This window comes from Salmo salar, chromosome ssa05 (assembly GCF_905237065.1).
Source record: "Salmo salar chromosome ssa05, Ssal_v3.1, whole genome shotgun sequence".
In the NCBI taxonomy this organism is placed as follows: domain Eukaryota; kingdom Metazoa; phylum Chordata; class Actinopteri; order Salmoniformes; family Salmonidae; genus Salmo; species Salmo salar.
This window is the reverse complement of record NC_059446.1, coordinates 90,426,336-90,438,835: the sequence shown is the minus strand read 5'-3', so window position 1 is coordinate 90,438,835 and position 12,500 is coordinate 90,426,336. Positions and strand designations below refer to the sequence as shown.

Here is a 12,500-nt window from a genome sequence, read left to right as displayed (position 1 = left end):
CAGTTCAAAAGACTGACTGGTGTCTGAACTGACCACCCAGGAGCTGAGATCAGATCAATCACCACTGTCTAACTGACCGCCCAGGAGCTGAGATCAGATCAATCACCACTGTCTAACAGACCCCCCAGGAGCTGAGATCAGATCAATCACCACTGTCTAACTGACCGCCCAGGAGCTGAGATCAGATCAATCACCACTGTCTAACTGACCCCCCAGGAGCTGAGATCAGATCAATCACCACTGTCTAACTGACCACCCAGGAGCTGAGATCAGATCAATCACCACTGTCTAACAGACCCCCCAGGAGCTGAGATCAGATCAATCACCACTGTCTAACTGACCGCCCAGGAGCTGAGATCAGATCAATCACCACTGTCTAACTGACCACCCAGGAGCTGAGATCAGATCAATCACCACTGTCTAACTGACCGCCCAGGAGCTGAGATCAGATCAATCACCACTGTCTAACTGACCGCCCAGGAGCTGAGATCAGATCAATCACCACTGTCTAACTGACCGCCCAGGAGCTGAGATCAGATCAATCACCACTGTCTAACTGACCGCCCAGGAGCTGAGATCAGATCAATCACCACTGTCTAACTGACCACCCAGGAGCTGAGATCAGATCAATCACCACTGTCTAACTGACCCCCCAGGAGCTGAGATCAGATCAATCACCACTGTCTAACTGACCGCCCAGAAGCTGAGATCAGATCAATCACCACTGTCTAACTGACCACCCAGGAGCTGAGATCAGATCAATCACCACTGTCTAACTGACCACCCAGGAGCTGAGATCAGATCAATCACCACTGTCTAACTGACCACCCAGGAGCTGAGATCAGATCAATCACCACTGTCTAACAGACCCCCCAGGAGCTGAGATCAGATCAATCACCACTGTCTAACTGACCCCCCAGGAGCTGAGATCAGATCAATCACCACTGTCTAACAGACCGCCCAGGAGCTGAGATCAGATCAATCACCACTGTCTAACTGACCCCCCAGGAGCTGAGATCAGATCAATCACCACTGTCTAACTGACCGCCCAGAAGCTGAGATCAGATCAATCACCACTGTCTAACTGACCACCCAGGAGCTGAGATCAGATCAATCACCACTGTCTAACTGACCACCCAGGAGCTGAGATCAGATCAATCACCACTGTCTAACTGACCACCCAGGAGCTGAGATCAGATCAATCACCACTGTCTAACAGACCCCCCAGGAGCTGAGATCAGATCAATCACCACTGTCTAACTGACCCCCCAGGAGCTGAGATCAGATCAATCACCACTGTCTAACAGACCGCCCAGGAGCTGAGATCAGATCAATCACCACTGTCTAACTGACCGCCCAGGAGCTGAGATCAGATCAATCACCACTGTCTAACTGACCGCCCAGGAGCTGAGATCAGATCAATCACCACTGTCTAACAGACCCCCCAGGAGCTGAGATCAGATCAATCACCACTGTCTAACTGACCGCCCAGGAGCTGAGATCAGATCAATCACCACTGTCTAACTGACCCCCCAGGAGCTGAGATCAGATCAATCACCACTGTCTAACTGAAAGATGTTCAGTTCTGTTCCAATCAGAGGATTACATGACATATTCTGCACAGGACTGCATGTTTCTGATTGGATAAACAGATGAAAAGGAGCTTCATGACACATTTGAATATCCATTAATATATCAATAATTATAATAATATATGCCGTTTAGCGGATGCTTTGATCCAAAGCCACTTCCAGTCGTGCGGGCGGACATTTTACATCTGGGTTAGCTAGTGTCACCGTGGGCCTGTTGTATGCGGTCTAGAATATTCTAGTTTCTTAGTTTGAAGGGACTGTACTCCAGTATGTGTTGATTTTTGTCTCTTCACACACAGGAGCGTTTATTCCAGCAGTGCCAGTTCAGCCTGTGGTGATAAAATACCCCAATAAAATGGTAAGAAAGAAAACCTAGCCGTTTTTTATTAATTTATTTTTATTTAACCTTTATTTAACTAGGCAAGTCAGTTAAGAACAAATTCTTATTTTACAATGACGGCCTTACCCCGGCCTAACATGAACAACGCTGGGCCAATTGTGCGCCGCCCTTTGGGACTCCCAATCACGGTGTCACGTCCTGACCAGTAAAAGGGGTTATTTGTTATTGTAGTTTGGTCAGGGCGTGGCAGGGGGTGTTTGTTTTGTGTGGTTCGGGTTTTTTGGTTTATGTTCTATATTTTCAATTTCTATGTGTTTATCTAGTTTTCTATTTCTATGTTAGGGTTTTGGTAATGACCTCCAATTAGAGGCAGCTGGTTGTCGTTGGCTCTAATTGGAGGCCATATTTAGTTGGGTTAGTTTTCACTTGTGTTTGTGGGTGGTTGTTTCCTGTATAGTTTGTGCACATTACGGGACTGTTTTTGTCGTTTGTTTTGTTTAAGTGTTTTTTCCTTCAATAAATAAGAAGATGCTCAATATACCTGCTGCATTTTGGTCCCCTCCTTACGACGCCCGTTACACACGGCCGGATGTGATACAGCCTGGATTCGATCCAGGGACTGTAGTACAACACCTAGCAACACAATATAACACCTAGCAACACAATACAACATCTAGCAACACAATACAACACCTAGCAACACAATACAACACCTAGCAACACAACAACACCTAGCAACACAACAACACCTATCAACACAATTCAACACCTAGCAATACCTAGCAACACAACAACACCTAGCAACACAACAACACCTATCAACACAATTCAACACCTAGCAACACAACACCACCTAGCAACACAACAACACCTAGCAACACAATTCAACATCTAGCAACACAATACAACATCTAGCAACACAATACAACATCTAGCAACACAACACCTAGCAACACAACACCTAGCAACACAACACCTAGCAACACAACACCTAGCAACACAATACAACACCAATCAACACAATAGGACACAGCAGCAGCACAACACAACAGCCAGGCTGGTTGGTAAACACCCTCCCTGCTGAGAAGAGCATCAGCCCTGTCTATCTGAATCTCACTCTGTTACAGATATAACTGTGAGGACAGAGAACTGATTTAGTTCTGTGATTTGTTGTGGGGTCTGTCTAAGCTGTGTGATATTTCCCCCACCTTGAGCAGGGTTTCATGGGGACTTCCTGGAAAACCTCCTGGGGTTGACTTGATGTGCCCTTTACTGAGGTCTGATTGTGTTAGTGTTAGAGCTAGGGCTCTGTCTGTAAACAGCTGGGCTGAATGGGCTCTGGACACATGGAGGCATCCATCAGTGATGCCTGGAACCACACAGCAGGCAGTCAGTCTCTCCTATAGCCCTGGGACCACACAGCAGCCAGTCAGTCTCTCCTATAGCCCTGGGACCACACAGCAGCCAGTCAGTCTCTCCTATAGCCCTGGGACCACACAGCAGCCAGTCAGTCTCTCCTATAGCCCTGGGACCACACAGCAGGCAGTCAGTCTCTCCTATAGCCCTGGGACCACACAGCAGCCAGTCAGTCTCTCCTATAGCCCTGGGACCACACAGCAGGCAGTCAGTCTCTCCTATAGCCCTGGGACCACACAGCAGGCAGTCAGTCTCTCCTATAGCCCTGGGACCACACAGCAGCCAGTCAGTCTCTCCTATAGCCCTGGGACCACACAGCAGCCAGTCAGTCTCTCATATAGCCCTGGGACCACACAGCAGCCAGTCAGTCTCTCCTATAGCCCTGGGACCACACAGCAGCCAGTCAGTCTCTCCTATAGCCCTGGGACCACACAGCAGCCAGTCAGTCTCTCCTATAGCCCTGGAAACACACAGCAGCCAGTCAGTCTCTCCTATAGCCCTGGGACCACACAGCAGCCAGTCAGTCTCTCCTATAGCTCTGGGACCACACAGCAGCTTGTCAGTCTCTCCTATAGCCCTGGGACCACACAGCAGCCAGTCAGTCTCTCCTATAGCCCTGGGACCATACAGCAGCCAGTCAGTCTCTCCTATAGCCCTGGGACCATACAGCAGGCAGTCAGTCTCTCCTATAGCCCTGGGACCACACAGCAGCCAGTCAGTCTCTCCTATAGCTCTGGGACCACACAGCAGCCAGTCAGTCTCTCCTATAGCCCTGGGACCATACAGCAGCCAGTCAGTCTCTCCTATAGCCCTGGGACCACACAGCAGCCAGTCAGTCTCTCCTATAGCCCTGGGACCACACAGCAGCCAGTCAGTCTCTCCTATAGCCCTGGAAACACACAGCAGCCAGTCAGTCTCTCCTATAGCCCTGGGACCACACAGCAGCCAGTCAGTCTCTCCTATAGCCCTGGAAACACACAGCAGCCAGTCAGTCTCTCCTATAGCCCTGGGACCATACAGCAGCCAGTCAGTCTCTCCTATAGCCCTGGGACCACACAGCAGCCAGTCAGTCTCTCCTATAGCCCTGGGACCACACAGCAGCCAGTCAGTCTCTCCTATAGCCCTGGGACCACACAGCAGCCAGTCAGTATCTCCTATAGCCCTGGGACCACACAGCAGGCAGTCAGTCTCTCCTATAGCCCTGGGACCACACAGCAGCCTGTCAGTCTCTCCTATAGCCCTGGGACCACACAGCAGCCAGTCAGTCTCTCCTATAGCCCTGGGACCACACAGCAGGTGGTCAAGACCACTAACTACCTGGTAACCAATTAAACCACTAACTACCTGGTAACCAATTAAACCACTAACTACCTGGTAACCAATTAAACCACTAACTACCTGGTATCCAATTAAACCACTAACTACCTGGTAACCAATTAAACCACTCACTACCTGGTAACCAATTAAACCACTAACTACCTGGTAACCAATTAAACCACTAACTACCTGGTAACCAATTAAACCACTAACTACCTGGTAACCAATTAAACCACTAACTACCTGGTATCCAATTAAACCACTAAATACCTGGTAACCAATTAAACCACTAACTACCTGGTAACCAATTAAACCACTAACTACCTGGTAACCAATTAAACCACTAACTACCTGGTAACCAATTAAACCACTAACTACCTGGTAACCAATTAAACCACTAACTACCTGGTAACCAATTAAACCACTAACTACCTGGTAACCAATTAAACCACTAACTGCTCTATACCTGATAACTACGCTGTTGTTGTTGTTGTTGTTGTTGTTGTTGTTGTTGTTGTTGTTGTTATGACCTTGTGTTGTTATACTTCTATCCTGGATAAATAATGTTGTATCTTAGTAAGTTATTTGTCTCTCCTCTCCCATGCCAGGACACGATCACCTGGACGTGGCAGGGGCCTGGAGCGTGAGTACACTTGAATTACTCTCTAAATGACTGGTCCCTGAACTACAGGCTGTTGCCAGGCATAGTTGTGTCTCTCTACTGCCCTGGAAGGTCCAGTTTTCATCCCTCTACTGGACTGACAGGATATTAGTTCTACTGTATAATCTAGATGGTCCAGTTTTCATCCTCTACTGGACTGAGAGGATATTAGTTCTACTGTATAATCTAGATGGTCCAGTTTTCATCCCTCTACTGGACTGACAGGATATTAGTTCTACTGTATAATCTAGATGGTCCAGTTTTCATCCTCTACTGGACTGAGAGGATATTAGTTCTACTGTATAATCTAGATGGTCCAGTTTTCATCCTCTACTGGACTGAGAGGATATTAGTTCTACTGTATAATCTAGATGGTCCAGTTTTCATCCTCTACTGGACTGAGAGGATATTAGTTCTACTGTATAATCTAGATGGTCCAGTTTTCATCCCTCTACTGGACTGACAGGATATTAGTTCTACTGTATAATCTAGATGGTCCAGTTTTCATCCTCTACTGGACTGGACTGAGAGGATATTAGTTCTACTGTATAATCTAGATGGTCCAGTTTTCATCCCTCTACTGGACTGACAGGATATTAGTTCTACTGTATAATCTAGATGGTCCAGTTTTCATCCTCTACTGGACTGGACTGAGAGGATATTAGTTCTACTGTATAATCTAGATGGTCCAGTTTTCATCCTCTACTGGACTGGACTGACAGGATATTAGTTCTACTGTATAATCTAGATGGTCCAGTTTTCATCCCTCTACTGGACTGGACTGAGAGGATATTAGTTCTACTGTATAATCTAGATGGTCCAGTTTTCATCCTCTACTGGACTGGACTGACAGGATATTAGTTCTACTGTATAATCTAGATGGTCCAGTTTTCATCCCTCTACTGGACTGACAGGATATTAGTCCTACTGTATAATCTAGATGATCCAGTTTTCATCCTCTACTGGACTGACAGGATATTAGTTCTACTGTATAATCTAGATGGTCCAGTTTTCATCCCTCTACTGGACTGGACTGAGAGGATATTAGTTCTACTGTATAATCTAGATGGTCCAGTTTTCATCCCTCTACTGGACTGGACTGAGAGGATATTAGTTCTACTGTATAATCTAGATGGTCCAGTTTTCATCCCTCTACTGGACTGGACTGAGAGGATATTAGTTCTACTGTATAATCTAGATGGTCCAGTTTTCATCCTCTACTGGACTGGACTGACAGGATATTAGTTCTACTGTATAATCTAGATGGTCCAGTTTTCATCCTCTACTGGACTGAGAGGATATTAGTTCTACTGTATAATCTAGATGGTCCAGTTTTCATCCCTCTACTGGACTGAGAGGATATTAGTTCTACTGTATAATCTAGATGGTCCAGTTTTCATCCCTCTACTGGACTGAGAGGATATTAGTTCTACTGTATAATCTAGATGGTCCAGTTTTCATCCTCTACTGGACTGAGAGGATATTAGTTCTACTGTATAATCTAGATGGTCCAGTTTTCATCCTCTACTGGACTGGACTGACAGGATATTAGTTCTACTGTATAATCTAGATGGTCCAGTTTTCATCCCTCTACTGGACTGAGAGGATATTAGTTCTACTGTATAATCTAGATGGTCCAGTTTTCATCCCTCTACTGGACTGAGAGGATATTAGTTCTACTGTATAATCTAGATGGTCCAGTTTTCATCCTCTACTGGACTGACAGGATATTAGTTCTACTGTATAATCTAGATGGTCCAGTTTTCATCCCTCTACTGGACTGAGAGGATATTAGTTCTACTGTATAATCTAGATGGTCCAGTTTTCATCCCTCTACTGGACTGAGAGGATATTAGTTCTACTGTATAATCTAGATGGTCCAGTTTTCATCCCTCTACTGGACTGACAGGATATTAGTTCTACTGTATAATCTAGATGGTCCAGTTTTCATCCCTCTACTGGACTGAGAGGATATTAGTTCTACTGTATAATCTAGATGGTCCAGTTTTCATCCTCTACTGGACTGACAGGATATTAGTTCTACTGTATAATCTAGATGGTCCAGTTTTCTTACCTCTACTGGACTGAGAGGAAGCTGTCCTTGTCTCTGGATAAAGCCACAGGCTGAATTGGGATGTGTTTTGTTCAGCTTTCTAATGCATCATGGTAGTGATGTTGTTTTGGCTGTGTGCCCAGTCAATCTACCACTACAGACGAGACAATACTGTCTCTGTGCCGTTAGCAGAAGGTCACATCCATCCCAGAACAGAACAGAACAGAACAGAGAACAGAGCTGTTAATCATTCTCTTTCAGAACACTAGTTCACATCACTTCCTCCTGTGGGACTATTTTTCTGACTGCTAGAATTATCACTTTATTTATTTGATCCTTTATTTTACCTTTATTTAACTAGGCAAGTCAGTTAAGGACAAATTCTTATTTACAATGACGGCCTAGGAACAGTGGGTTAACTGCCTTGTTCAGGGGCAGAATATGAGAGATTTGTACCTTCCGGTTACTAGTCCAACACTCTAACCACTAGACTACCTGTCAGCCCACGTCTCTGTCCACTACCATATAACCTGCCGTCCCTACACTCTAACCACTAGACTACCTGTCACCCCACGTCTCTGTCCACTACCATATAACCTGCCGTCCCTACACTCTAACCACTAGACTACCTGTCCCCCCACGTCTCTGTCCACTACCATATAACCTGCCGTCCCTACACTCTAACCACTAGACTACCTGTCCCCCCACGTCTCTGTCCACTACCATATAACCTGCCGTCCCTACACTCTAACCACTAGACTACCTGTCACCCCACGTCTCTGTCCACTACCATATAACCTGCCGTCCCTACACTCTAACCACTAGACTACCTGTCCCCCCACGTCTCTGTCCACTACCATATAACCTGCCGTCCCTACACTCTAACCACTAGACTACCTGTCACCCCACGTCTCTGTCCACTACCATATAACCTGCCGTCCCTACACTCTAACCACTAGACTACCTGTCACCCCACGTCTCTGTCCACTACCATATAACCTGCCGTCCCTACACTCTAACCACTAGACTACCTGTCACCCCACGTCTCTGTCCACTACCATATAACCTGCCGTCCCTACACTCTAACCACTAGACTACCTGTCCCCCCACGTCTCTGTCCACTACCATATAACCTGCCGTCCCTACACTCTAACCACTAGACTACCTGTCACCCCACGTCTCTGTCCACTACCATATAACCTGCCGTCCCTACACTCTAACCACTAGACTACCTGTCCCCCACGTCTCTGTCCACTACCATATAACCTGCCGTCCCTACACTCTAACCACTAGACTACCTGTCCCCCCCACGTCTCTGTCCACTACCATATAACCTGCCGTCCCTACACTCTAACCACTAGACTACCTGTCACCCCACGTCTCTGTCCACTACCATATAACCTGCCGTCCCTACACTCTAACCACTAGACTACCTGTCCCCCCACGTCTCTGTCCACTACCATATAACCTGCCGTCCCTACACTCTAACCACTAGACTACCTGTCCCCCCACGTCTCTGTCCACTACCATATAACCTGCCGTCCCTACACTCTAACCACTAGACTACCTGTCCCCCACGTCTCTGTCCACTACCATATAACCTGCCGTCCCTACACTCTAACCACTAGACTACCTGTCCCCCCACGTCTCTGTCCACTACCATATAACCTGCCGTCCCTACACTCTAACCACTAGACTACCTGTCCCCCCACGTCTCTGTCCACTACCATATAACCTGCCGTCCCTACACTCTAACCACTAGACTACCTGTCCCCCCACGTCTCTGTCCACTACCATATAACCTGCCGTCCCTACACTCTAACCACTAGACTACCTGTCACCCCACGTCTCTGTCCACTACCATATAACCTGCCGTCCCTACACTCTAACCACTAGACTACCTGTCACCCCACGTCTCTGTCCACTACCATATAACCTGCCGTCCCTACACTCTAACCACTAGACTACCTGTCACCCCACGTCTCTGTCCACTACCATATAACCTGCCGTCCCTACACTCTAACCACTAGACTACCTGTCCCCCCACGTCTCTGTCCACTACCATATAACCTGCCGTCCCTACACTCTAACCACTAGACTACCTGTCCCCCCACGTCTCTGTCCACTACCATATAACCTGCCGTCCCTACACTCTAACCACTAGACTACCTGTCCCCCCACGTCTCTGTCCACTACCATATAACCTGCCGTCCCTACACTCTAACCACTAGACTACCTGTCACCCCACGTCTCTGTCCACTACCATATAACCTGCCGTCCCTACACTCTAACCACTAGACTACCTGTCACCCCACGTCTCTGTCCACTACCATATAACCTGCCGTCCCTACACTCTAACCACTAGACTACCTGTCACCCCACGTCTCTGTCCACTACCATATAACCTGCCGTCCCTACACTCTAACCACTAGACTACCTGTCACCCCACGTCTCTGTCCACTACCATATAACCTGCCGTCCCTACACTCTAACCACTAGACTACCTGTCACCCCACGTCTCTGTCCACTACCATATAACCTGCCGTCCCTACACTCTAACCACTAGACTACCTGTCACCCCACGTCTCTGTCCACTACCATATAACCTGCCGTCCCTACACTCTAACCACTAGACTACCTGTCACCCCACGTCTCTGTCCACTACCATATAACCTGCCGTCCCTACACTCTAACCACTAGACTACCTGTCCCCCCACGTCTCTGTCCACTACCATATAACCTGCCGTCCCTACACTCTAACCACTAGACTACCTGTCCCCCACGTCTCTGTCCACTACCATATAACCTGCCGTCCCTACACTCTAACCACTAGACTACCTGTCACCCCACGTCTCTGTCCACTACCATATAACCTGCCGTCCCTACACTCTAACCACTAGACTACCTGTCCCCCACGTCTCTGTCCACTACCATATAACCTGCCGTCCCTACACTCTAACCACTAGACTACCTGTCCCCCACGTCTCTGTCCACTACCATATAACCTGCCGTCCCTACACTCTAACCACTAGACTACCTGTCCCCCCACGTCTCTGTCCACTACCATATAACCTGCCGTCCCTACACTCTAACCACTAGACTACCTGTCACCCCACGTCTCTGTCCACTACCATATAACCTGCCGTCCCTACACTCTAACCACTAGACTACCTGTCACCCCACGTCTCTGTCCACTACCATATAACCTGCCGTCCCTACACTCTAACCACTAGACTACCTGTCACCCCACGTCTCTGTCCACTACCATATAACCTGCCGTCCCTACACTCTAACCACTAGACTACCTGTCACCCCACGTCTCTGTCCACTACCATATAACCTGCCGTCCCTACACTCTAACCACTAGACTACCTGTCACCCCACGTCTCTGTCCACTACCATATAACCTGCCGTCCCTACACTCTAACCACTAGACTACCTGTCACCCCACGTCTCTGTCCACTACCATATAACCTGCCGTCCCTACACTCTAACCACTAGACTACCTGTCCCCCACGTCTCTGTCCACTACCATATAACCTGCCGTCCCTACACTCTAACCACTAGACTACCTGTCCCCCCACGTCTCTGTCCACTACCATATAACCTGCCGTCCCTACACTCTAACCACTAGACTACCTGTCACCCCACGTCTCTGTCCACTACCATATAACCTGCCGTCCCTACACTCTAACCACTAGACTACCTGTCACCCCACGTCTCTGTCCACTACCATATAACCTGCCGTCCCTACACTCTAACCACTAGACTACCTGTCACCCCACGTCTCTGTCCACTACCATATAACCTGCCGTCCCTACACTCTAACCACTAGACTACCTGTCACCCCACGTCTCTGTCCACTACCATATAACCTGCCGTCCCTACACTCTAACCACTAGACTACCTGTCACCCCACGTCTCTGTCCACTACCATATAACCTGCCGTCCCTACACTCTAACCACTAGACTACCTGTCACCCCACGTCTCTGTCCACTACCATATAACCTGCCGTCCCTACACTCTAACCACTAGACTACCTGTCACCCCACGTCTCTGTCCACTACCATATAACCTGCCGTCCCTACACTCTAACCACTAGACTACCTGTCACCCCACGTCTCTGTCCACTACCATATAACCTGCCGTCCCTACACTCTAACCACTAGACTACCTGTCCCCCCACGTCTCTGTCCACTACCATATAACCTGCCGTCCCTACACTCTAACCACTAGACTACCTGTCCCCCACGTCTCTGTCCACTACCATATAACCTGCCGTCCCTACACTCTAACCACTAGACTACCTGTCACCCCACGTCTCTGTCCACTACCATATAACCTGCCGTCCCTACACTCTAACCACTAGACTACCTGTCCCCCCACGTCTCTGTCCACTACCATATAACCTGCCGTCCCTACACTCTAACCACTAGACTACCTGTCACCCCACGTCTCTGTCCACTACCTTATAACCTGCCGTCCCTACACTCTAACCACTAGACTACCTGTCACCCCACGTCTCTGTCCACTACCATATAACCTGCCGTCCCTACACTCTAACCACTAGACTACCTGTCACCCCACGTCTCTGTCCACTACCATATAACCTGCCGTCCCTACACTCTAACCACTAGACTACCTGTCCCCCCACGTCTCTGTCCACTACCATATAACCTGCCGTCCCTACACTCTAACCACTAGACTACCTGTCACCCCACGTCTCTGTCCACTACCATATAACCTGCCGTCCCTACACTCTAACCACTAGACTACCTGTCACCCCACGTCTCTGTCCACTACCATATAACCTGCCGTCCCTACACTCTAACCACTAGACTACCTGTCACCCCACGTCTCTGTCCACTACCATATAACCTGCCGTCCCTACACTCTAACCACTAGACTACCTGTCCCCCCACGTCTCTGTCCACTACCATATAACCTGCCGTCCCTACACTCTAACCACTAGACTACCTGTCACCCCACGTCTCTGTCCACTACCATATAACCTGCCGTCCCTACACTCTAACCACTAGACTACCTGTCCCCCCACGTCTCTGTCCACTACCATATAACCTGCCGTCCCTACACTCTAACCACTAGACTACCTGTCACCC

General features: G+C 48.4%; 1 protein-coding gene across 4 annotated transcripts in view; it reads left to right on the top strand.

The window, feature by feature from the left end:
• LOC106592264 (lysophosphatidylcholine acyltransferase 1) overlaps window positions 1–12,500 on the top strand; it is a 108,957-nt gene that overhangs the window by 65,637 nt on the left and 30,820 nt on the right. For all 4 annotated transcript variants that reach the window (XR_006770038.1, XM_045719331.1, XM_045719330.1 and 1 more), the window contains exons 6-7: window positions 1,892–1,950; window positions 5,274–5,308. Coding sequence is in view for 3 of the 4 variants with exons in the window: in XM_045719331.1 (XP_045575287.1) it covers window positions 1,892–1,950; window positions 5,274–5,308 (94 nt within the window). In the remaining variant the exon portion in view is untranslated. The remainder of the gene's footprint in view (window positions 1–1,891; window positions 1,951–5,273; window positions 5,309–12,500) is intronic.